At 33.5% G+C, this 27,677-nt stretch overlaps 4 protein-coding genes across 5 annotated transcripts; 2 read left to right on the top strand and 2 right to left on the bottom strand.

The window, feature by feature from the left end:
* Window positions 1-321: 321 nt before the first annotated feature.
* LOC101246104 (protein CROWDED NUCLEI 4) lies at window positions 322-6,684 on the bottom strand. The gene is made up of 8 exons (XM_004231905.5): window positions 5,975-6,684; window positions 5,318-5,527; window positions 4,996-5,249; window positions 3,739-4,009; window positions 3,545-3,628; window positions 1,948-3,461; window positions 1,651-1,813; window positions 322-927 (listed from the first exon to the last, which is right to left on the bottom strand). Exons 1-8 carry the CDS (start codon window positions 6,173-6,175, stop codon window positions 814-816), a joined length of 2,811 nt encoding a protein of 936 aa, XP_004231953.1. The 5' UTR covers window positions 6,176-6,684; the 3' UTR covers window positions 322-813.
* Window positions 6,685-8,083: 1,399 nt separating this feature from the next.
* Window positions 8,084-14,087, bottom strand: LOC101246394 (uncharacterized). 2 transcript variants are annotated; one of them, XM_010317740.4, is made up of 11 exons: window positions 13,946-14,087; window positions 13,235-13,551; window positions 12,651-12,837; window positions 12,379-12,512; window positions 11,644-11,756; window positions 11,408-11,531; window positions 11,038-11,187; window positions 10,756-10,911; window positions 10,370-10,449; window positions 10,226-10,275; window positions 8,084-8,454 (listed from the first exon to the last, which is right to left on the bottom strand). In XM_010317740.4, the coding sequence occupies exons 1-11, from the start codon at window positions 13,959-13,961 to the stop codon at window positions 8,312-8,314; spliced, it is 1,470 nt and encodes a 489-aa protein (XP_010316042.1). In that variant the 5' UTR covers window positions 13,962-14,087; the 3' UTR covers window positions 8,084-8,311. The 2 variants fall into 2 exon arrangements, with proteins under 2 accessions (XP_010316042.1, XP_004231954.1); XM_004231906.5 differs by lacking the exon at window positions 13,946-14,087 and having other exon boundaries at window positions 13,235-13,782.
* LOC101246682 (uncharacterized) lies at window positions 14,022-15,369 on the top strand. The gene is made up of 2 exons (XM_004231907.5): window positions 14,022-14,351; window positions 14,463-15,369. Exons 1-2 carry the CDS (start codon window positions 14,022-14,024, stop codon window positions 15,201-15,203), a joined length of 1,071 nt encoding a protein of 356 aa, XP_004231955.1. The 3' UTR covers window positions 15,204-15,369.
* Window positions 15,370-24,591: 9,222 nt separating this feature from the next.
* LOC101246982 (homeobox-leucine zipper protein HAT22) lies at window positions 24,592-27,384 on the top strand. Its single transcript, XM_004231908.5, has 3 exons — window positions 24,592-26,585; window positions 26,708-26,787; window positions 26,866-27,384. Exons 1-3 carry the CDS (start codon window positions 26,142-26,144, stop codon window positions 27,146-27,148), a joined length of 807 nt encoding a protein of 268 aa, XP_004231956.1. The 5' UTR covers window positions 24,592-26,141; the 3' UTR covers window positions 27,149-27,384.
* The last annotated feature ends 293 nt before the right edge of the window (window positions 27,385-27,677 follow it).

Below are 27,677 nucleotides of genomic sequence, written 5' to 3'. Positions count from 1 at the left end.
AGTTCCTTACTGGAAAATTGTTCATTGTTAGACTCTTTAACTCCTCTATAGTCTCCGTAGATCTTCCCATCAAACCAGACAAGGTCAGCAATCACTATGCTAGTTAAGTGGCGAATGGAATGAATCGCCAACGCTATCCTTGAATTGCAAATGAAGTCTAAATTAACATTTAGGTTAATTCATAAATGTCATAGAAGAACTTGAGATGTTATCCTAGAATGAGAACCATAAATTTGCCTAAGTTTTAAGAGTAATGATCTTACATTTTAGTAGGCATATGGAAAAAATTAAAAATATGATGATTAAAAGTTGAAAAAAAAATTACTTGAAAGACAAAAAGTGCATATACCCAAACAATCTCGTAAGCTATTACAAACATGGAATGAAATAAGTCAACGGAATAATAGAACGTCTCGGTCTAGAAACTTACACAAAGAACTCAAATTCACTCCCCTACATAATCACCAAAATCTTTCAGCCCTAAATTAGATTTAACACAATAAGCTGAAGAAATTAGCAGACAAAACCACAAACCACTTTGATATGCTCTTTACTTACAACCACAAGCTCTTTGATGAACACTAAACATTCACAACTAGTAAGAGTACCTATTCATACCATTTACAATATACTTGAAGGGTATGAGTTAGCCTGAGACATTTACATGTTTGGGAAGTACTCACAAGGTCACCAAACATGGCATGCCACCAGTCACGATCAGTCATTAGCTTGAAAATTCTGAAAGTTTGAAATGAAGAAACAAACAGGAAATTAGAGGCTCAGTCGCTACTCTTCTCACTTCTGGCAATCTCACTACTTCCTTGTTGCCCTAGTTCTTCGGGCTCGGCCTTCAGGCTTCCCATTTTGATCCGATTCCAAGCTTCCATTGTTCCCCACCTTCCTACCACTATCCCCAGAGAGAGTCCCCTGCAGAAGTATGCTTTTATGATTCGTGTAGAACATAACATGAAAAAAAAGAGTATATTGGGGTGAGGGGTGGGGGGGTGGGGGGTGCAAAAACCGATACAACCAAGATAGCATCTTCAATCCAAAGAACGCAGTGTCTTTATCATACTTCCCTCCCAATTTAAGTGGACCTAATTTAACTGTGCGCATGCGAGTTGGAGCATGGTGTGCTTAAATATGTGAAAAGTATTGGATATTAAAAAGGTATTGGATATCCTAGGAAAAGTTCCTTTCTATGAGAAATAAGAAGGCAGCAGCCTGGTACACAATGCATCCAGCATCTAACCAGGTTCTGGGAAAGGGCCGCATCCCAAGGGGTGTGCTAACAGTGTACTTTTAGGAAGGAATGATAACACAAACTAGGCTGCACCTACTTTGTGCATACGACAAAATAAGGGTTGCCCTCTAAAGCCCCAAAGAAAACTCCACCCTTCGGACTCCATTTATATATTGATACTCAATAAATGTAGAGGGGACCTGTTATCTAGGAGGGTTCCCAGTTGAAATCTATCATTGCATTCCATGTACACTGACGATAAGGATACATGCAGAAAATAAATGCAGTGCAAACGGGGAAATATTCCATAAATAAAATTACAAAAGTTGCTAAATATTAAATCATCATTAAGCCGTTGCAACACTTGCATAGCTTGAACACAGAACTTTAAAGAGATTAGAGCTTACCGGACTTCCTTCCGTGACTTTTCTCACATCGATTTCTGTCACTTCATGAACTGTAACAATCTTATCAATATACACAGTGGTTTCCTCTGCAGCAATGTGAGTTTGGTTAGGTAGTACTTCCAGGTTTTCAACATCTGGTGCATCTGGTGTTGGTGGTAATGGACTAGAAAGAACCAGAAAATAAATGAAGTCAACAAACCAATATTCAATTTCTATTTAATGACATATAGAAGGGGAAGTGGAATGACAGAAAAATGTGTGCTACTTGACATGTCAGTTATAAAAACAGAGAAATACCAGGAGGCACCATTCTCGGTCAATTGAGATATAAAATCCCCATCTTCCCTCCGCCTTTTGTTACTTGGTGTTCGGTCAAGCAATGTATCAGCACATCTCTTAAGCCACGAGAATGGAGTAGAGAGAGTAGAAGATGAATTACCGTTCTCTTTCATGATAGAAGTACCTTTACTAACACCATTATTACCATTCCCATCCAGACCAGATCCCAGAACGGAGGCATACTTCAAAAATCTTTTTGCAGAAGGTTCAAGTTCATTGGATGGTAGACCAGAATGTAACTTTTTGGGTGTGGCAATACGATCTGGTATAATCTTAACATCCTCCAATTTCTTCAACTGCTCAATCTGAGCAAGAATCTCCTTCCTATCAGCATGAAGTAATTCCCTTTGTTTCTCTAATTTCAGCCTTTGCACCTTAAGTTCTTCAATAGCATTATTTAGCTCTGCCCACTCCTTATCCCTTCTCTCACGATCCAAATTGATCTCTTTTCTCTCGGCATCTAGTTTGTTCAACTCCAAGCCAACATGTTCCAATTCCTTTTCCAGAGTCTCCCTGAGAGATGCAATATCCTGAAGTTCTCTTTTCTTATGTTCCTCAAAGGCCTTCTCCTTTTCCTTGAGATCAATTTCTATTTCTTCACGCCTTTCTTCAATGCGGTTCTCTAGCTCCTTTTTCTGCATCTCAACATCCTGCAAAAAGTTTTCGCGTTCTTTCTGGATTTTGTTAAACCATTCTGCACGTTCACTCTCAATCTCATACATGAAGGTTTCACGATCACGAGAAAGTGACTCCAGATTTTGCTTATATTCTTCTTGAATTGCATTTTTCTCTGCTTTCAGGCTGTCACGGCTATCCTTAAGAAGCTTAGAAATGGCCAATTTCTCTTCAGCCACACGTTCAGCTTCCTTCTGCAACTCTTCTCTTTTCTCATCGATTACCTCCCATTCAGTCTCAAATTTAGCTTTCTCAGCTTTCAACCGATCAGCCTCCTTCTCAATTTCTTCCTTCTCCGCTCTAATCATATCAATCTCTAGCTTTAGCCTTGTTTCCAGAATCAGTAATTCTTGAGTTTCATTTTTCATAGCCTCCACTTTTTCTTCCTCATGGTCGACACTTTTTCTTTTTTCATCCAGCATTTTCAGAGACTTCTCAAGATCATTTCTCATTTTGCTGATCCCTTCCCTTTCTTGCTGCAGAACTGTTCTCTGCAACTCTACCTCTTTTTCAGCAGTTTGGAGGTTTCTTTCTTTTTCCTGAATCACATATACCTTGTCTTCCAACTCTTTCTCCTTCTCAGCTAGGGTTCTTGACTGCCTCTCCAAATCATATTCCTTGTCAGTAATTAGGTCCTCCCGAGACTTAATATCCATATCTTTCAATTCCCAAGCCCGCCTCTTGGTTTGAATCTCATCTTCCACCAATTTCCGTTTTGTTTCCAACTCTGCCTCGATAGAAGATATCTTAGTTACCAATGTGGCCTCCTGATTAACCATAACCTGCTTACTTCCATCCTGCATGGTTCACCATAGTAAGAAGGTAAAGGGATCTAAAAGTAAAGGATAAAATCATAGTTTTCTCTTGTGCCAAAACTTACAATCTCCTTGCTTTGTATTTTTCCCTGTAATAGCAGTAGCTCTTTCTCTTTCTCGTAAAGTTCGTGTTCCCTTCTGATTATGCCCTATGATATATACAGCAATTGCTTAAATGAACTCCTCAATATGTTTCATCATAAAGAATCATATGCATAATAAGCACAACATTATGAAACAAAAGAAGGAAGAGGCTCACTTCTTCTCTTGCTGATAGAGACTTCAGTTTCACCTCCAGATTGCGCTTTTCCTCATTCAGGGATTTGATGTCATTCTCGAAGTTAGATTTTTCATCTTCTAAGTCTTTCTCATGTCTATTCAGTTCTTGAGATCTGCTAAATATAAATTCTTCTCTCTTATTGAGCAAAGCCTGACCATCAAGCAACTCTTCTTGAGACCGCTGTAGAGTTTTCTGCCTTTCAGATAAAGATTGTCTCTCCAGTTGGATCTCTTTCTCTTTAGCTTCACACCTGACAGATCAAAAGAAAGCAACTTAATCATGTGCATGAGGATATTAATATCACAAGTGCCTCCAGGATATCTTCATTCATACCTACACTACCTAAAGATATGATCATTCTTCAGTCAGTTGAGAGTAACAACAAAATTGATCCTTTGGTGTGGAAAATTGACATAATTACTCATCTCTAAGTGTCAATAAACATGAATGCATAATCCCTCTTTTTAGGATAAGAAATTCCATTATAAGTAATAAAATTAGTCCCAAGTGGGTTAAGAAAGTAACCATATCCAAAAAAAAAAAAAAAATACACCCAAAAATATATGAATTTCATTCCTCTAATTTAAGAGGCTCATCAATGAAATCCAGTCAACAACAACATACCCATTATAACCCCACAAGTGGGGTCTGAGGAGGGTTGGATGCACACAGACCTTACCCCCTACTTTCATGAAATCCAGACCACAGTTAAAATTATTTAAAACAGGCTTTCTATGCCAAAAGTACATATTTATGAACACCTGCATTGTACATAAGAGAAAGATTAACTATTATCCTGGTGAAACATCCATGATTTTCTTCTAACCAGACTTCCCAAAATTCATACTGCAGTGGATCCTGAAAATCTTACTTCAAGGAGGATAGAATCTTTTTTCTTTCCTGACAATAGTGACATCCGCATTCTAATGTTCAAAATCTAAGAATAATAGACCCGTTCCTCTACCCATTACCACTTAAAAACAGACTTGATTGATAGCAGGATTCAAATCCGAGACGTGGGTCAACCAGACATTCCGGATTGTACACCTTTGCCATGGAATCAAAGTCCTGATGAGCTCAAAGTGACTAGCATCTTAGTGGACAAGGTACAACACATGCAAGCAGGTGAACCTGAATGGTCTTTTGACAACCTAACTACTATGGAAAAATGAGTTCAGCACCCATCAAACTACACTACACAGAAAAATATCCTTGAAATAAGCTACAAGTACATACTCTGACTTGAATAATAATGTCTGTCTCCTAAGATCATCTTCTCGTGACTCAACTTCACGTAATTTTCTTTCTGCGGTACGATGAAAGAGGCTGGCTTCTGCTTCCAAGGATTCTGCTTTACGCAACTTTTCCTCCACATCAGTGTACTTCTTTTGAGCATCCTCCATCATGCTCTGTGCTTCAGCCAATTTATTCTCAGAGGCAACTTTTGCTTCAGCACATTCTGCTCGCATCTCATGCAACGCTTTCTCAATCTGTTGACACAACATGTCAGCAAGATAATGAAAGAAAGTGGAAAAACAAATAAGCAGAGTAATCATACGTTTGCAACACATTCTTTCTCAATTCCAAGAGCTTTCTTCAGATTAGCTTCAAGTTTCTTAGCTTCAGCCGTATCAGAAAGGCGTGCAGCTTGTTCACGCTTGTACAAGAGTTCAGCTGACTCAGAAGCTGCTTTAGATTGCTCATTCTTGGAAACCCACTCTTTCCTTTCTAGGATGAGAAGCCCCATCTGATATTGATGGTCATACAGCTACATCCAGAATAGACATGCGATCATAAACCAAGTTAGCACATAAATAGAAAACATTCAGGTGCAATGAAGACAAAAACAGACAGTAGAAGCCTTTTTAGGATTGGTCCATCTGTTCAGTCAAATTAATATTTAAAGGGGCAAAGAGAACATTACAAGAAGGGAACTTGGGCAAATCAAACTATAGGTACATTCAGTATGGAAGAAGATGGTTTACATAAACAATGTTATCCGAGAAAAACTATTCCATTTTCTACAATTCAAGGTAATGAAATACTTCCAGGAGACACACACCAACGTTAAAGCCGCATGAACAAAGAAACATCAGTCTTAAAAGCTAAGTATTTTCCCTTATGGCGTCTACTAAGAACTGAACAAAAAGAATGAGTGCAAAATCGACCCCCCAAAAAGGGAAGGTACATAATTAACCAATCAAAGTGAACAGACCTCCGTTTCGAGTTTGGCTATATAGGCAATAAGAGCTGCTTTATCTCTACGTTTAATAGAGTCCTCATCAAATCCAGCTTCACGGAGTCGCTTCCATATGACTTCATCTGTCAAAGGGGTTTTCGAAACCCTACCCAAACCAGAAATAGGGGTCGGATTCACCGGAGTCAAAGCCAATCTCCCTGACCCAGGACTCGCCATTCTTGATTTCACCACACAACTGACAAGTTTACAAAAACAAAATCAACTTTTTTTCTTGAGAAATTGATCAATTTCTTGAGTTTTCTTGAGTTAATTATCCCTTCCCAAGAACAATGAAGGTATGCTATGCTAATGGTGGACTCCACACAAAACTTTTTGTGCTTTCTTCTTTGCCTTTCTCTCTCTTTACACTCACTTCTTTGCTTTATTGGCTCTGATTTTTTCTCTTTCTACATGTAAAAAAAAGTGAACTTGGCCTGGCTACTCCACCGTTTGACGAGTTGGAATCAATTTGAACTCTCTTGAAAATTGTACTGGGTTTATTTTAGCTTCAGTGATAAGCTAACCCCAGTTCAAAACGACGGCGTTTTATGGTATCGCTGAATAGTTAAAAGGAAATCGTATTTTTTACCTTAATAAGTAACTAATTTTGAAATTTAAAAACTTTGATTGCTTTAGAATTTTTTTGGTTCGACAAATAGAACATTAGCTGGCAACGTCTTTTTTCCAGATTAGTGAGAGGGTAAATTGTCTATTTAACATTAATGAATTTTTACCTATAAATATTTTTGGTAAATAAAAATTTCTTCATATTGTCTAATATTGTAAATTAAAGTCATTATCAAGTATATAAGCTTCCATACTTTTATATTCCAAAGGGATTATTAAATCTAGATACCCCAAAGTCAACCGAGTGAATGAGGTGATTAACGGAAGTGTGAATATTGCATCGATTTATTTTTTTTTCTGAACTTTTAATGAAAAGCTAATAAAGAAAAAAAATTGCGATCACTTTTTAACTTTTTCAAAATCTAACTGAAATTCAAATTCATTTAAATGGTAAACTTAAGAACTTACAATCCTATAATCAATAAGAATAGTAAAAAGAGAAATTGTGATCAAATAAAAAGTTGTGGTTTCATTGAGAAAAAGATACACTTCAAATCCTCAACTTTAACCATTGTGTATGCGTTTAAGTTTATAAACATTCAATTACAACTACATTTAAGAGTAAATAGTGAATTTTATAATTACACCAAAATTATAGTTTGACCTGATGCCATTTTATAATATACTAGTACTATTTTATAATATGGGATCTATATAATTATAATAATAATATGGATAGAAAGTAATTTAGGTTTTACTACTTTTATAAAAAAAAAACCTAGTCAATGGAACCTTAGCTGGCAAAGTCTCTCATTCAGATTAGCGAGGATTAATTTACCATAATTTTAAATTAATGAAATTCACCTATAAATATACTACCATCGCAATGCATCATTAAGTTTATAAGCATTCAAAATTATGTCATTTAATAATGTACTATTCCTTTCCCCATCTTTATTGGTTCATTATACTATTTATTATGTCTAATAATGTTTTGCCAATTTATAAAATCGATGAATAATTCATCATCTTATATTTGTTTTACTCTTATTAAATATTAATTATTATTCACTTTTCAATATTTAAATGACTGACTTTAATAAATATGACTTGGTTATTTATTATTTATAATTTTTTTATCAAATCAATAATGGATAACTATTGTTGCAGACGGGGAATAATTATATTTATACGTTGGCTAAAAATAACATGCATGATTTGCTACCAAACATGTGTTTCTTGCAAAAAAATTGATCCAAAACGTTTAATTGAAAAACATTAATTAATTAGAATTGCCGCCTTACGGAAGCTAAATAAACTAACAAATGACACTCAAAACAACCTTAACTAGGGAGTAGTTGGCTTTTATTAACTCACTACTCACTACTCAGTACTTCTTCCATCAGTAAAACATAAAAGGAAATGATGCTTGAAGGAGTACTAGACAGAGTCAAGTCTTCAAATTCGTAAACTTTTCTTGCAGATGTGTAATTGGTGCTAGAAGTAGGAAGAAAATGGTTCGTCTGTAACACGTCCATAAATTACCTTATATAGTTGAGTACAAGAAATACCACAAGTGATCATGTCATTACAGTTCCATATGTGCACTGCAACTGGTGACTTATCCCATAAAAGTTAAATGCAATATTTACAATGTCAAAAAACAACAAGGGATTTGTAGAACTAGAATATTTCTGATGTTAAGAAGGGCAAGTTAATTCGGCAGTTTCCTGATGAAGAAAATAATTATCTATACGCCGAAACTGCCTTCTTTTCATCATAGTGTTCATCCAACCAGCCTCTGATCAGTTTAATCTCACTTGACCTTTGATCCAGAAGCCAATCAGGATCTTCAGCAGTTGCAGCACGCAGATCTAAATGATGGGCACCTAAAACATAACCAAAAAGGTTTAGAGTTGTACAAGTACTAGGCAAGTCAGCTCCTGGATTACCCCGACATTTCCCAACCATGCATAGAAACATATACACTGGTGTCGAAGCCATTTTACTCATTGAACATCTATAAAGAAAAATGAAATGCATCCTACCCTCAAGTTTTGTTTGTAAAACCCGTTACTTTACATCCTAGCCAATTCAGACATTATTTGATTGAAGTTGAAGAAAATGAGTATTTGGACTTGAAGTTGAAAAAGTAATTGTGTTTGGACATGAATTTATTTGAACTTCTTATTTTGAAGTTTTGTGAGCTAAATCCATTATTTCACTTGAAGTGCTCCTCAAACCAATCTATTTAAAGTTGAAGTGCCGAAGCTACAAAACAAAATTTCATCTATGCAAAAAATATTTCATCATTTGCAAGATAGCTCTGTCCATACTCCATCCTAAGAGGCGTTAAGCAGGAAGCAATATCAAATAAGCAGTGATATGACCTGAAAAATCAATAGACTCTAAAAGGTAGTCTAATCAAGTATTAGAACAAGACCCTGTATACGACATGGTTACAGGCTCAAACATCAATGTATATCAGAGAACAGACTATGAGCGACAGAAAGTTGATTATGATCTTTTTTATCAGAAAATTGACCTTGATCTTATGTTCAGTCAATGGCTCATCAACCAGCAAATGTTTTCTGTGGTATAATCGTTAAGTTCATGAACTTTCAGAGTAAGCAAATATAAGGTATAACAGAGAGTAGAAACACAAATGACAGATATAATTTCCTCCAGAAGTTGGAGGCATACTATATGGCCTTTTTGTTACCTGCTCACATAAACTTCAATAAACCTGCACTCTCATCGTCAAAACTTTCATCACATAAAATAGTTGAGATTATGTGTTCCCACGGTAATGTAATATGTACTAGCGGAGAAGTTAAAAGTATTGTGTTGTTATTCTCTTCTGCATTATTATACTTTCCTTTCCATACGTGATTTTATTATGCTTTACTTGAGCCAAGGATCTATCTGAAATAACTCATCTACCTTCACAAGGTAAGGTAAGGCTGCGTACACACCACCCTTCCAAGACCCCACTTGTGGGATTAGTTTTACACTGGGTATGCTGTTGTTGTGTTATGGAAAAGTTAATAGAGTATTAGTAGCTGAATGTGCATTCTTCAAGTTGAATTTCAATAAAAAGACCTGAGAGCCTAACGGTTTCTGCTTACTAGCTATAAAGGTGAAAAGAGGAAAGCAGGACGCCACAACATTGTGATCCAATTATAAAATAGAAGAACCATTAAAAGGAGAAAGCAAGTGTTCCAAATGATTGTCATTTTTATTGAAAAACATGTTAGCTGTGGCGCTTAAGATGGTAGTGATGTGCTTACCCCAGCCTGGGCATTATAAGGAATTACTAATAAATTAAAACAAAAGAAGGGAGAGATGGTCAAAATTGACGTCGATCACCTTTGTTTGAATAACGAAGAGGATGAGCCAATAAGGTTACAGACATTTGACACATCAACTCAGCAGACAGAAACAACAACAGCAGCATATCCAGTAAAATTGGTGATTTGTTTTAGAGAAAAGATGACAGATAGTTACACTGTTACTTTTTTTTTTTTGGATGAAGTGACTTGTTTCATTACCGGCATCAAGAAGATGCAAAGAGTACAAAAGTAGATATACGTTACACTGTTACTTATATCCAAGAGTGATGACAATGAGGAATTTTACACAGAACAGTTAGAGAATTACCTTTCTTAGTTGTTAGCGCAACTATAGTTTCCGACACATCCTCTAGAACACTGTAAAAATGTTTTGACATGTAATTTTAGTTAAAACTTTTAGATTCAGTTCCATAGTCTACATAAGAATAAGAAACTAAAGAGAAAAGAATACCTGCCACCACTCCAGGGATCTAACAGGCCGTTTGAGAATATGATGTTACTCCCAAAGGCTTTTAGCGCACTCTTGAATGCCTTCAGCACAAGAAAAAAACAGCAAATAACTCAAACGAGGGAGCTGAAAGAAAATAAAAATCAAGAAACCAAGCAATTTAGAACCATTACTACACTCTAGATCCTGGACAATGTCCAACCACTGGAAATACCATTGAGATCCATATTCTATGCATCCTCCAAACAAGCAAATTTATTATACACTGGGTAATAAACCTAAATGAACCATTTTAATCTTATTTTTAACTCTACAGAAGGGTTATATAATTTCCATGGAACTCGCAAGGGATATACATAGCATTGACAAAGTTTTGCACATTGTCATACATGTCCACCAAATTCAGTTGTTATCCATGTCGGCCTGGGTTTGACACGAAAATCTTTCAAGCACTGCTCTTCATTCGACTTTGGATCATAATAGAACTCTGGAAACATGCTAGTTGTCATGTTACTTGCCATAGGCATAATCATCTCAGTGCATGCCTGCAGACATAGTATGAAAGATATAAGCAACCTAGTTGGATTTCAATAGTAGCACCTCCCTTTATGACTTAGGAATTCAAATTATGAGCAACTAAGCAAGAGCCTGTATATTTATCCTCACCATACCTGCCAATCCCAACCACTCATACCATGAGGATCATCATTCAGATTGAAGCAGTCAACTTTACCGGTGTAATTATAATAGATACTAATTCCTTCAAATATACGCTGCAACACACTAGCACCATCAGGCAAACTATCAATCTTCCTACATACCTGAAAGCAGAGGGGTTGGAAGGATATTATTCACAGAAAGAAATCGTTCTATCTAATTGACTACTTGTTGATCACCATGCAGGGAAAAGACATATGTTATCTACTACATAGTATCACTTACGAACTAAATGCTTTTCCTCATAAAGATGGCTTCTGCATGATTTATTGTAATATTGAAAATACAGGTATCTTTGCGGAGAGCATAAGGTCCAGTGCTAACCTCTTTTATGGGGCTTCCAGGTAAAGGCATCAAGAAGTCGGTAGGATAGGGGTAGTTGACCATTGCCAAGTAACTATAGGCAGATTCTAACCAGTTAGACAAGTTGTCAATACTCTCCAGTTCCCTGCCACTCACAACGTCGGATCAAATTACCCCAACATGAAACTTAAATTTTCATAGGTCAATGACACTGTTAGCTAACAAGACAACAAATGGCGGTGTGATAAGCATCTTACCTACAAATGTGGAAAGTCTTTGTAAGTTGTGCAAGTCCACCATCTATCTGTCCCACCTTGTTAATCACATCCCAAGACTCTTTGATAGTGTTAAAGCAACTCATACTCTCGCGCTGCAGAAGGTGATACAGCAAGGATGTCATAAATGCTAAACTAGAGCTTTAGGAACGGGATTACAAAAATGAGATTAGTGAAGGATCCTTGTCTTAATTTGGGAAGGCAAAAATCTGGATCCAGTCAGTCAAATGTGATTGGATTTTCGGCCAAGACCATACAAGATCCGGTGTATGGGGTTGGCCGTTGGGATTAATATTTATGTGAATTAAGTACTAGTCATGAAGTAGATGGTGTAAAACTTTGCAGTGATTTGTAAATCTATTTTATAGTTTATAAATTACAATGCGTTCTAAAGTTTTTATATATTAAACATTTCGATAGTTTATTGTGCTCCAAATCTGAATTATAGGTAAACTTTCCTAACTAGGATCAATTTAAGTCCTATATATCTCCAGATTTTAGACATATATGATATGACGGCATCATAGTCTTCAATTGCACAAAAGTTGTCCAGAGAACTAAGTAGACCAAAACCTAACAAGATTCCCATCTCCCCACCCCCCACCCCACCACCACCACAAAAAAAAAATTAAAAAATTTGATCCTACTCTGAAAATTTCCCAACTAGCCAGTAGTTAATTAAAATGTCACTAGAGATAGAAACTCAGTCTTACAGACCCTAAAACCATTGGATACAATGCTATAAAAGGTTTCAGGTGGCACAAGATCTTCAAACTGAAGAACCGGCGCAGAAGACGCAAGTGCACCAATGGAAATATGGGGATATTTGAGCCTCATCCATGCTGCAAGCACTGTTTCAAACACAATAAAATAGAGAACCTCTGAGTGAAGCACAATTCATAATATTGATTAAAAACAAGTGCCCAGAAAACATACTAGCAGACATAAAATTACTGATGTACTAAACTACTGAATGCTACATCACTTACTCCCACCATATGATCCACCAAATAACACAACAGGGCATGCTTGTGCAGATAAATTTCTTTTAAGCTCAATGATTAACACAGCATAATCAGCCAGTGCTTGTTCAGCTGTTAGATACGACAAAGTAGTAGCATTCTTATATGCTTCTTCCTTACTTCCATACGGCATTGACTCCCCATAGTATCGATGCTGCAAAAACCAAATTGTAAATGAAATAACAAAGTAAGTAAATTCTTAAATAACAACTAGTTTACAATGTAAAGGAGAAATGTACTATACTTTCTCCATTAAGCGTCGAATGATCTTATTGGCTTTCTGAATCATTTAATGACATCTCCTTTTGTGAAGTCTTAACTTCAAAGGCTGTACTTTTCCCCAAAAATTTTGCCATTTAACAGCACGTTTAGCTTCTATTTCCTATCAGTTTCTGATGTATGACATTTTTTTCCACACTCAACATAAGTTATCTCTAGGCTAATGTTCAGAGAAATGAGGCTTGTTCGGAAGCTATTCAAGAAACTTTAATTGCATTTAACAAAGATGGAAACTTTATGAGGAAAAAGAAGAAGAATGACAAGTATTTCACCTCGGGGAATATAACCATGGCGCCAAAACGAGGGGCAATTTCCCAGACGAAACCTGTATTGTCAGCGAACCATTCTATATCACCTTCATTCCCACAGTAGAGGAAAATAGGGGCCGAGCGAGAGGGACCCTCCCAGTGTTGGGTATTGATTAGGTAACGCTGTGAAAACGAAGGCAGATCAGCGAAGCTGAAGTGATCGAGCTTCTGCTGGAAATATTTGGTCTCATACTGGTATTTTGAGGCTCGAACTGAAAGTTTTCTGCTTGAACTCCAGAAATTGCCGAGATAACGAGCACCATTCTGTTGAATAGCCGATGCTTTACATAAAAATGAGACAATCAGTATAAGAATAGAGTAGAGAAATGGCGAAGGAGTTGACATTTTGCTGGAGGTTTAGTTTACGGAGATGCTGCAAACCATCTTGAGTTATTTGTCGCACTAACTTTAACTTTATATTCCTTCCGCTAACACTTTGTTGGTTCTGCTTTCAGCATTTTAACGTGATGACCCATGGCATTAGGGCTAAGATATTTTAGTAATTGTTTTAGAAAGATTTTTATAACTATTTAATTTTAATAATATATTGCACTTAACTTAAAATCATAAAAAAACTTCTTTTACTTGTTAAATGGTAAAGAAGAGTGGAAGTTAACATATACTCTGGCTTCCTAAGACGAAGGACAACCGACGGGCACGGCAGCCCCGATTTACCTGCTATAGAGTCCATATCTTTACAAAGGGAGAGGCGAAGTGCGAGCGATTTTCAAAGCAAAGCTCACTGTTTACAATGGATGAGAGCTTCAGAGTACGGGTGGACAAAGTGTTCGGGTCTTTGACGGAGACCTCTAATTTGAGTTCTCTCTGGTGTTTAACCGACGATGAAATTGAGAAAAGGGAATGGAATAGGGATACCCCATCCCGCGAGCTAGTCGACTTTGATTCCAAACCCTGCCCTCCCCATATTGACGGCTTCTTCTCGAAGTCCCCCCAAACCCTAGATTTTCCCAAACAGCTCCAGTCCGATCTGGAACAGCTCGGCGACGGCCAAGAACCAGATGATGATAATGAATTAGATATCCGGTCTGGCATTGGTTTAGATTGCACCCTTGACTATGAGGTTATAACTTGGTTCCCCTCTTTTATCCGTTTCCTCTGTATGATAAATTGTGCATCGTTGTGTAGTCTAACGACTCTTTATGTTTAATTTTTCTTGTAATTTGCTTACCAGGAGGAAGAAGACGAGTTTGACAAAGTGGCCGTTGATACGGAAAAGGAGAAGCAGCAGCCTAGTGACCGCTTGTACACGCGGGAGGTCTCTGACTACGGAATTTCTGCGGACACAGACCATGAGCTTCCTCTTACTCTTCATGACATTAGGAGAGATCCTCGTGCTAATCATGAGGCCGCCAAGCTCAGACTCAAGGAAGATGCCGAGGCTGCCCTGAGAGAAGGTCATTTAGGTTCCAAGCCACCTACTGCGTACAAGACTCTAGGCCAGGATGATGCACATTCTCCTAAAAAACTCAAGCTCAAGGAAGATTATAGGTTGGTCCCTAATTCATCCATTCCAGATTATGTAAGGAATCCATCCAAGTATACTTGCTATACACTTGATGTCTCGGATGATATGAATGAAGAATCCAATAGAAAAGCCTACATGGACTTTCTAAGTATCATAAAGAAGGGATCGCAGCTGGACAATGATAGCTCCACTAATTTTGAGAAATCGCCCACCTTTAACCTGAAAATGAAGCAGCCTGCTGGGACCTTCACCAAACAGGGCGTCAAGTCGGAGCAAATGCAAGTGAAAAAAATAGTTCCCCTTAGCATTGTTTCCATGGAATCCGATAATGCTGCCATGGAAGAAGATGAATCGTCTATTGCAGCCGATAGAGCTAGACATGGAAGTTTGCATAAGCCTGGCAAATGTTATAGAACAAGGACCACTATGATGGATACTGATGACTGAATTGTATGATTTCACTTGTATGTGAATTCCTTTTGAAAATAGTCTTCTTGTGCTCTGTCTTCTTTTTTTTGTTGAAAATAGTCTTCTTATACAATGTTTGATCTCAAATCATCATGAACTTGCTTTGCTTGAGCCCCCAACTTTAAAGAAAATTAAGCTTACCTAAGTTCCCCCTCTCGATTTTTTATGTCAATTTTTCGCAGAAGGTTTATGTAGACCAGAATGTAACTTACTGGGTGTGTGTAGTGTGACAATACAAACGGGTATAATGTTAACAGCCTCTAATTTCTTCGATAGATAAATCTGAGCAAGCATCATCTCATTCTCAGTGTCTAGTTTCTTCAACACCAAGCCAACATGCTCCAATTCCTTTTCCATAGTCTCCCTGAGAGGTGCAATATCCCCAAGCTCATCAAGTAGTATTAGAACCAATGCTCTGTATAAATGCCTACTTGAATTGCCACATCAAAAGTACTGCCTATCTTTACTGAAATATATATTGATATTGGATACTGTTAACTCCAAAACCATCTTGAGTTCTTTTTCGCAATAACGTTATGTAATTCCACTAACACATGTTGGTTTGCTTTGATCATTCTTCTGTGATGATGATGATGTTATAAGCCCTACTTCAAATTAAATCGATCCTATGAAGTTAAATTCTTAACATAACATGTACGGGTTCACTCTTTCTTTTTTCTTTTTCAAAAATTGGAAAAACACTGAATTTGGTGGACATAGTCCCAGTTCTAATCCCAAAAGGTTGCTGGGCTTCCAGTAAATGAACTACCTTGTCCAGCAAAAATGAGTGAGTTCTGGGCTGCAAGTAATTGATACTTCTATGTTTGGGCCTAAACTCACGTTTAATTTGGTTCAACGTTACGAAACACACTATTTCTGCAATCACGGTTGTTTACTCAATCTGTTTATAGAACAATAGTACCGAAAGTTGGGTGACTTTTCCATTACAACTTACAAGATTTAATTTACTTCAGTGCAATAAAATAAAAAAACCAATGTCCATCGCCAAAATTAGACCTGTATATTTGTGTTAGAATGATTGTTATGAGCACGAATATTCATGTTTTAAGAATTGAATGAGGAATTGAAACAACAATATTCCATTGCTTCTACTCCAATAATTATCAATCAAAAGTGATTTATTCCATGGTTATGGTTATGGACTTCACAAGGCCCATCATAATCCAAAAAGAAAGAAGAGAACAAACAAACAGAATCCCCCCCAGGAGGAACACAGTAAAGTATTCTAGATAACTTATTTTCCTCATCTCCCTTTCTTTTTTGTTTTATACTCTTTTCATCTTAAATCTCTTTTTATTAAGAAAATATAATATTGGAACAATTACACGAGTAAAATGAGGAAAAAAATGATTTCTTGAACTTCTAATATTACAAATGATTTGAGATGACTGTTCTTAAAAAGGGGTTGTATTATCTTTTCTTTGAAAACATTAGTACTACTAAAGTAATTATTGAAGTTTGATCACCTACTCTTTTCCGTTTACATATCTTCTGTCCTTTGTTTTACCCACATCGTGGGTTAATATCTCCAATATAAATGAAAATTACCTAATCTAAGAGAGGTTAATGCAAAAGGATATTTACGTAGAAATTGGAGCAGTTGAACAACTAAATAAAAATATTTACTGGAGTGTAATTATATATAAAAAAAAATCCATTAAGAAAAGCCCCCCCAACATATTCCAATCTTGGAATGATATGGACACGCGTGGAGAAGACAATGTATTTTGAGTAGGATAGGAGACAAGTTATCATAACTTTGTGCCGGCAAACCCTCAATTGTGTTTTTTTGGCACTAAAAACCATGTCAATTGGGCAATCGATCTCGTCACTTAGTTTGGCTCACAAATAGGACCCTTTGATTTGAAAAATACAAAGGCATTATTCATAATATTTTGATTATAAAGTAAATGTTATAAACAATTTGTATTATAGTGAATGTCTAATTATATGGAGTGCTTGTAGAATATGGTTAGAAATCCTATTTCGGGATCAAGTAAAGTTTTTCCTATAAATAAAGGGTTCTCTTTCATTGTAATGGAGATTAATGAAAGATTTATGAATCCTGAATATAATTCAGTCTTTACTCTTCTTCCTATTTTCTTCTTCTTTTAAATTTATATAGTTTCATAACACTAAATTTATTTTAAAATTTTGAACTTTATCTTAATTAAAATACTGTATAAAAAATTGTTACTACCAACTTCAGATTTGGTTATGTTGAAAACAAAAGCTTAACCGAACTTAAATAAAAGTAATTTTCATTTTATTCAAAGTATTATGATTAAATTGAGGCCCACTTTGTTATAATGGATGACGAGAAAGTTAGTCAGGTAAGTGGGGTTATGACATGGCTAAGAACCCTTATTGGAAAATGAAAACAATGGAAGATAAGAAACAGGTTTTACTTTTAACTTTTCCAACATTTAAACGCAAGCAATGATAAATCAAACAAGTCTTCTTCTTTTCTTAGAAAACAAATACAGTCATAAGTGGGGTAACAATATCATTTGCAGATTGTAGTCATGATTGAAATTTCTCCGTTTTTATTTAAAAATCTTATATTTAAGTCCTTAACAATAAAATCAAAGGTGTTTTTTTAAAAATAATTTTTTTTTAAAATATATTATTTTAAAATTTTATCGAATTTTAATATGAAAATCGTTATGGATAAAAGATAAAGGAAGGTCATCCCTTGCTTTTGTAAAAGTCGGTGGAAAATTGATGATGTTCATTTCCTTTCATCTTTTGCCCTTTTGTTGAAAAAGATGAAACCCCCGACAAGTCACTAAGTCCTACTTTCTTACTTGGACTCTTGTCCTCACGCTAGCCCACAAACCCACACATCATCCTTTTTTATACTTCCCATTTTGCCATCCACACCCTATGAAATTTAATACTTACTCCCTCCAATTTTTACTCTAACATAATACATAAATATATTTTTTAATTTAATCTTATGTTTTGATTTTAAACGTTTAAATAGATACACACTTTCTATATGTGATATCTTACATGATAATTTGCATGCTACGTGTTTTGTGTCATACAGGACACATGCATCTACTTATTCAACTTTAAATGAGTGTAAATGTCTACTTGTGTGCACACAAAATTGAAGGACATAAATATGAAATGAAATCAAGCTAAATGGCACATTAATTTATTACGTTCTTTTACTTATTTAAATGTATCAAGTATGTATTCTAGACTAGAATATCGATTTATATGTATTATATAATAATTAATTTATTATAAATTACGTCAAAACTGCAAATAATTATTAGATCCGCCTTACTGTACTTTCTGTTGTTTAATTTTTCCGAGAGGACTTGTAAATTTTGAAATTTGAAACACACAATTGCAACTTCGAGTGTATTACATGTATAAAAAGAAAATACTTGTAATTAATTACCTTAGTTGAAGATTATCTTTCATTCTATTCAACTCTTTGACCGCATTATTTTGTACTTTTATACAGACAAAGTATCAGACACTTTGATGTAGATAAATCATTATATTTGCTCCTGTAGAACAGTGCGGACCATGGATTTGAGGGGTTAAAAATTATATGGTATATATAAAATAAACTTTCTAATATTTATGATTTACGAAGATATATTAATTTTAAACTCTTTCATGAACATGAAGTAAGTTATAACACAATAATAAATCTCCTTTCAAGTTGACTCTAGCATCCAGGGCATAAATATTTTTTAGCTTTACTTCCTAAAAGTAGATTTAATCCCATAAAAATTCAAACGTGTTAAAACAACTCCCGGTAACAGAATTAGTTTTTTGTATTTACAAACTACGTACTACTGTTTTCTTTAAATTGTGTTTTATTGACTTATTTACAAATTCATACTTTTATGTTTTTAACATCCTAAATGAAAAATGTTGAATCTGTCACTGCCTTCCATGCTACATTATAGTATTATTATAAAAGTATACTTTAAATCAATTTGGTGAATTTTCAAACTCATCTACTTTTAACAAGAAATCTCTAGTTCAAGCTTGGAGCAACCACCTCTGAATGGCCTTTGTTACCTCCAAGCACCCATAGCAATATCCCCTTCCAATAAATCAAATCTTTTTAGTCTATAAAGGAATCAATAGTTGTCTACAAAGGAATCAACACTAGTTGCCATATAGGAAATTTAGAGAATCTCAACTATATATTTTTTTTCTTTTAATTTGTTCGCTCACTGTGGAAAACATGAAAGTAGTTACTGTATTTATAAGTAATTTCTAATTAATTTGTGTTAAAAAGTTATTAGTTAATTAACTATTTGTATAATTATTTTTTAATTCATAATTAATGGGATTTTTAATATTTAGCTATGAGATACTATTTATCGCTAATTTTTCAATTTCTAGTTAGACAAGGAGAGATAACTTCCCTACCCTCTAAACAGAATATATTTGCCTCACTTTGTGATCATCTCATACCAATACTGTCTTACCAAATATGTAAAAATTATATCTAGTTATAACACTTCCTTTATAATGGAATTAACATTAAAATTTTAGTTATATCTACACAATTTTTTTTGTTTTTTTTTTTTCAACGATGAATATGTAATACTAATACACTTTAAAAATATCTAAATTAACTAATATCGTTTTTTTCTCTCAACTGCTTGAACGTTAGAAGTGTTCAATATCTAGAATAATGTAATAAATACATAAGAATTTAATGATCGACATATATATACTTGAGATACCTTTTACAACTTTTACATTATACAACTCTTTTTTAGACCATTCTTTTTGAAAGAAAAAAAATAATAATGAAGAAGAATAATAATAAATTTGTGAGCTCCATTTATTTCTCATATTAGTACAAGATTCTAATCTTCTATCATTTCACGTTATCTCAAAACGTATCACTTTTTATCATGAACAATAGAAGGGTATTTTTCTTTTCCTTTATGATTATAGCAGAGACGAAAACTTTGTTATATAAAGTAGAAAAGATATTCTGCCTTTTATGGATATGATATTTTCATGTACATTAAGATGCATTGTTTATTTCTCACAAATAAATATTCCAAATTGATTATAAGAATTGTAGGAAGGTACGGCACAAAAAAAAGATAGGTTCTTCACAACTCAACGGAGCACAGTGCATGCAACACTACACAATTATATTGAACCTTAACTACTGTAACCAACATATATTGGCTGGCTATAAATGAGTGAATCTTCACAAATAAATTATATATACTAATGATAGTTTGCTTGGTCAAGTTTTTCCCAAGAGAGAAATCAAAAGTGTTTATTTCATAATTGAGGTGTTTAATCAAGTATTGAAATAAACAAATGAACCGTACACAACAACATTTTGTTTTTTCATAAGCTAAAAAAATATCCCAAACCACCCTAAAAATAAAATAAAATCTTGATATACGTTTTCATTGCTTGACCAAAAATAAAAGTAAAATAACTTTTTATCATAAATATGTTTAACGGATTATGACAAGGTACTTATATTATTTATTAAATAAAGGAAGATATAAAAGGAAGTTGTTTAAGTAAATTATTTTTAAAATTAAATTACTTCTTATTTTCATAAAATTTGAGTATTTTGCCAAGCTTTTTCATAAAAAAAGTTATATGCAAAATATTAGTTGTTTTTTTCCTAAAACCACTCTTTGAACTTTTGTAGAATACATTGCTATCTAATATTGTTAAAAAATAATAATTTACATTTTAAGTAAATTGATTATATAAACATAAACTTCCATTCTTTAGAAGTATTTTTTTTTAATTTTTAAAATTATAACTAAATAAGCTATTGATTAATTATAGGGTCAATTCTCCAAATGGTCACCCAAGTTAAGTGAATTGCCTTAAAATATTATTTATGTTTCATTTAGGACCAAAATATCACCCAACTATTACTATTTTCCTTCAAATATACTTGACAATTCAAAAGCATCACTCTCTCCTAGTTTGCATGACATGTCATTAAAATTTTATTTTAATAATAGATTAATTTAATTCATTAAACTCATTTAACTAAAATAATAATCATATTTTTTTAATTTATTTAATTATCTATCAAGAATAAATTTTCAAACTTAATATCTTTTATCATGATTAAACTTTTTATTTTTTTATGTTGTGCAGAATACCTTTTTAAAACATACTATAATCTCAATAATTTTAAATACTAATAGACATATACATTCAAAAAACATTGATATACAAATCACTCATTAACGCTAATTTATATCAATAAATCATAAATTGTATAATAAATCAATAATATCAAAGGTCAATTAACTATTACAATAATTTTAATTATATATTTTGCAATTCATGATATTATTATTTTTTATATTTTGCATGTTTAAAAATAAATAAACATTTTATCATATCATTAGATTAATTAAAAATCTTATTCTTAAAATACAAGACAAATAAAATTAAACACACTAAAAAGAGTTGAAAATAAAGAGAGAGAGAGAAAAAAAAATGGTTATCCAGGTCCCAGAAATTGAGGTTAGCATGATTGGCAAGTTCTACGCTCCAAATTGCTGAATCCCCCACGGAATCGAATACCCATAATACCAAATCATTGGCGGGTCCCTATATTGTCTATACCCACCTCCTTCCCACGTGATCCTTTTTTTTTTCTCTTAGTGGACCAATTTTATTTATAATAAAGGAAAAATGCATAACTATTCGTTCAATCTATGCTTGAAATTTCAGACACACATTTATATTATAACTCTTCTGAACTTATTTTATAAGTAATTTTTTGTTTCTTTTCGACTTATGTGACACTAGTTTGAAAAAAAAAAGTCAATCAACATTAGGCCCACAAGATAGTGTTACGTAGGCTGAAAAAGGGTTATAAATTATTAATAAAATAAGTTTAGGAGAATAATAGAACCTTAGTATAGTATAAGTGTGTCTCTGAGATTTCAGACATAAATTGAGGGGTACTTGTGCATTATCCTTATACTAAATAATAATAATACTCTATCTATTTACTACTATTTACAATAGATTCCAACTTTTTTTTAAAAAAAAGATTCAACTATATGTGTACATGAACATCCTCAATGTGCAATGGATTTAGGCACAAATTCGACATGTATTTCTTTTCATACTGATGTTGAGATCATGTACCAACTTGTTGTTCATGTGATAAACTATTCAGTGGATTATCACATTTGATTTTTGTTTCTTATCCGAATGGATTATTCTCTCAAATCAATAAGACACAGTAACTATGGAAATAATGTTACTAATTTAACATACCCGTGCTCCTTCTCGATTAGAAAAATAATATATGATTGAATTTTTATCCTTTTTAAAAATTAAAAAAAATTGGTAGTTGAAATTATATTAAGAGTTGCTTTCATGGATGACAAATTTTAAATTAATTTTCTATATTATATTACGGGTTATAGTAATAATTAACTAAGTCCTGATTATTTCCCTACATAATTTTATTTATCGTTCGTTTTAAGCCAAAAATACTGTAATAACTCATCTTTCACCAAAAAAGAAAAAATATGGTTCAACACGTACTATACTTTTATCAGCTTCATAGAAATTTCTTTATTTCTTTTTATTTATAAATTTTTCCATCCACTAGTTGATTGTTTAGGTGGGTTCTCAATTATTCCCAATCATCTTCGATAAGGTTCAAGTTAGGACGGACAGCACATATATATATATATATACACACATATCGATAAATACTTTTTCTAAAAAAATAATTAATATTTGATATTCATATTAAAAATTAATTAATTTGTTTTATTGAATACATGCCGTATATAATCCATTCAGGAGGAAAGTTGATGTCTATTGAGGAATTTTTTTATATTAATAACTCAAAATCAAGACGTTTAATTAAAAAAAAAATCAGTACACCAAATAAAGGATATATTAAAGAAATATTAAAAGTTATCCAACCATATGAAAGTCAAATGCTTAGCAAGCTGCTTTTGGTATTCGTCCACTAGAGACAAAAAGGTTTGGATGACAATCATTTTAATCAAGTGTCTTTTGTTTATACCTTAATTTCATTCATTAAATTAGTCATATTATATGATCGATGCTAAACCCATTAAGCACAAGATTAATATTCTTGTTCAAAGTGGTTCATTCATGATTGCACTAGCACAAGTCAAAACTCAAAACTCAGAATTGAAAGCCTCTCCAACGTTAATGGTAAGTTGACATTGTCTTAGAATATGATTTGAAATATATGCCTTGATAAAATGCTTTGCATCTTTCAATTAATTAAATATAATGATTAATTATCTTGTTAGTTGGCGTCAACCGAAAACATAGTACTATTATTGATTTTATTCCACACAACATTCAACAAAGTCTAAATCCACTCACCATGGTAAAATTCAACAACAAATACATTTTTTCTTTAGAAATATTTTCTTCAACAATATAATCAATATAAGGCAGTGGTCAAATTAATATTTTTAAACTTCATACCGAGTTAATTAAATGTTCGGAGAAAGTATTATCCAAGCATATATAGTTTTATATCATAACGATATATCGTAACAAAAAGACTTGTATTTTTTTCCTAGTTAATTAAACACATTAGTTACTTCCCCAATAAGCACCAGTTTCAGATGTCTTTCCTTGACTTTTATGATTTTACTTAATCAAGAAGCTCCATCAATTCATATTGAAAATAGACATCTAATTGATTATATATAAATTTTGATTTAATTGGTTGATTTTAGAATATGGCATGCCTATCTGCTGGGCTGCTGCATGTAAAATGCAAAGATGACATAAAAAAGTATAAATTAGGACATCAAAAGAGATGGCGGAAAGAACTCAAACACATATTAATTATTCCTATTTTCTTTTGTATTAATTTGTCAAAAATTGAAAAGAATAAAAAAATGAAGTGCTAAAAAGTAAATAGATAAACTGAAGATCACGTAGATTTGTGGAAAAAAACTGGATGCATGTTGGTGAGTGATGACTAGTTAGGCGGGACCATATATGCCTTATTAGGGTATAATTCCAAAGTAAAACTTGTTAAATGAATAATATAAACAAAGCCAAGAATGGGAGAAATATATTAAAAGTTAAAAATCAAATCATGTTTAATGGGTGACCTAACTTCTCATCACCTCAGCCGACAATGCATTATTATACTATCTCTTTATAACCATACACCTCAATTAGCATGGGGGTCCCAATTTACATACATAGAAACTTCAAAAATATTTCTTTCCAACCAATATTTAATGAAATTATAAACCTTCGACCATTTAATTACGTAACAACAGAGAAAAATATTTATTAATTTGATATAAACATAAAATTTATTTATTTATTTATTTATTTTTTTGGCGAAAGCAATAGGGGTGTACATCAACTTTATAGTTAAGCAAATATCCGGATTCTTGTCGATGAATCATATTCTGGCAGCATTATTACACTTGTGAAACTCCCTTATAGTGTCTTGTACCTACTTTTCTTCCTCTTTGAGTTGCCTCTTTCATCACACACCAAACAATGAAGACATCATGCTCTACACTTCACATAGTGCCCATCTCTATCTCATCTTCAAACCAACCTTACTATACCCACCTGCAAAATCCACACACAATATTCACTATGCACCAAGTAATTATATAACTAATTAAGGATTTTTTAGTTGATTAATTAATTGATTAAACTGACCATATCTATCGCTCTACACTTGATTTGATTATTGGACCTAAGTATGAAAATTATTTTGTTGGAAATAATAAAAAAAAATCCAGGAAAATTAAATATCTTGAAAAACTGTACTTTAATATGTATTTATGTTCCGCTTTATACATGAGGTACATGTTGGATATTTTCAGAGAAATAATAGTTCGTAGGTGAATTATTAGATGGTGTATGGGGTTATACCTAACAAACATTAGTGATGGGTGTATCATGGCTGCTGTCACACAAGTTGGTAAATGAATAATCCATGTATTATTTATCAGAAATATATACGATGATATGAGTAAATAGTGGATAAAGTAAGGAAAAAAAAATTAATGGGAGAAGGAAGAATCGTACGAAAAAAAGAAAAAATAAAATTAAATGCCGGTGGTAATTAAAGAAGTGAGAAATTTTGGTATGGTGATGGGTGGCGAAGGGCAGACGAATGATTCTCCATTTCCATGTGAATCCACGTAAGCATTATATGCATTTATTCTTTTGGTATTCCAAAAGTTCAAAGCATGAGAGGGCGTATCTTTTTGCTTGATTAAAGACTCTTATAATTATTTTTTTATTATTAATTGAAAAAAAAATATAATTTGAAATTTCTCTATATAAATTTCTACTAATCACTCTTCAATTCAGGCACAGAATATTAATTTATCTATTATAAGTAATGTTTTTATGTTTCCATTATTCAAAAAAATATAAAAATATCAATATTAAAGCTCGAATTAAATTTTATATTGCTCACAGTACAGAGGTTATGCTGCTAACAAAAATGAATCTCCGAATTTAAATCCCTTTTAATTTCCTCGTTTGTTGGTCATTCCATATAATGGAGAGATAAGAGTAGTGGGGTTCGAATGGTCAACCTATGAAGAGAAAGAAATAGACTTTAAATAATTCCTCCACACTACTCATTCACTCCTTTGATTATTAATCATAGATCACCCAACCAATCCACACCCACTCACACCACCTCACCATAAGACACAAAAGTCTTATTCCTGAGTTTCCCTTGAAATACTCTCACTTTATACATTTCAACAAACCTAATTAGCTAAAGCCCCAAACTCTCTTCATATATATCCCACCATCCCTTTTCTCTTTTCCACCATTCTTCTTCCCAACAACAAAAGTTCCCACACACTTTCCTTTTTTTTTCTTTTTCTTTCTAATAACACATAGATGGGTTTTGATGATATTTGCAACACTGGCCTAGTTTTAGGATTAGGCTTTTCTTCAACCGCCGATCACAAATCAAAGAAAATAACCACAACACCATTAGTAGGCAAAGGTCCGTGTGTTGGCTTTGAAGAACCTTCACTAACTTTAAGCCTAATTTCCGGTGATCGTACGTACGAACAACAGGCGATGAAAATTAGTAAAGATCATCAATCTGCTGATTTGTACAGACAAGATAGTGCTGCCTCTTCCTACTCAAATGCTAGTGTCAAAAGGGAGAGAGATGTTGGTAGTGAAGAGACAACTACTGAAGTAGAAAGACTTTCCTCCAGAGTTATTAGTGACGAAGATGATGATGGATCTAACGCTAGAAAGAAACTTAGACTCACTAAACCACAATCTGCACTTTTAGAGGAAAGTTTCAAGATACACAGCACTCTCAATCCTGTAAGTTTTCTTTTCATTTATCACTCTATTTTACTCGTTCCTATGTAACATACAAAATTTTAAAAATATAGATTATTCCATTTAAATTTTGAATCGCTCACAATTGATTTCTAATTACGCAGAAACAAAAACAGGATTTAGCCAGAGAACTCAATTTAAGGCCACGCCAAGTTGAAGTTTGGTTTCAGAACAGAAGAGCCAGGTAGGACTAATCACTAATGATATTTTTTTGTTGTTGGAGAAAACATAAAATTGATGGGAACGTTTTTTCGAATTACAGAACAAAACTGAAGCAAACAGAGGTAGACTGTGAATTCCTAAAAAAATGCTGCGAGACACTGACAGATGAAAACAGAAGGCTTCACAAGGAATTGCAGGAACTAAAGGCTCTAAAAATAGCACAACCTTTGTACATGCAGTTACCAGCGGCAACCTTAACCATGTGTCCTTCATGCGAAAGGATCGGCGGCGGTGTTGGAGAAACTCCGTCGAAAAATGCTTTTACTATTGCTCAAAAGCCTCACTTGTACAGTCCATTCAACAATCCGTCGGCAGCTTGTTAATGATAAATGCCATATATAAAATCATGTTTAGAAAAAAGCCGCCACTTTTTTTGGTTAAAAGGCTTGTATGACTAGTGCAGTTGTATGTGTAGAGTAATTAGAATTAAGGTCACTAATCAATATTTTTAATTTGTTTCTTTATTATGGTCCATAGTATAAGTCTGTAAATCATTAAGCAAATATATACATATGGATGAATTATTATTATTTATATATAGTACAATCTATTGATCTTCCTTTCGTCGTCTTCTACATTATTTTTTCCTTTTTATTCTGTCTCCCTAATCTTCTCAATTATTGGACTCTCATGATTTGAGCAAAGGTCCCAAAAGGCAAAAAGGCCAAATAAAAGAAAATTAAAAAAGATGATTCCGGTATTATTATCGCCAAATGATTTTTGTGAATTAAATTGATTCGTATAATTATCAGAAAGGAATTAAATCTGGACCGACCGAAAAATTCTGGATAAGAGAAGATGAAAGATGATAAAGTATTTTTTTAAAAAAAATTAAAAAGTGAGTAAATTGAA

Source organism: Solanum lycopersicum, chromosome 2, assembly GCF_036512215.1.
Source record: "Solanum lycopersicum chromosome 2, SLM_r2.1".
NCBI classification, from domain to species: Eukaryota; Viridiplantae; Streptophyta; class Magnoliopsida; order Solanales; family Solanaceae; genus Solanum; species Solanum lycopersicum.
This window is presented reverse-complemented; position numbering and strand designations above follow the sequence as displayed.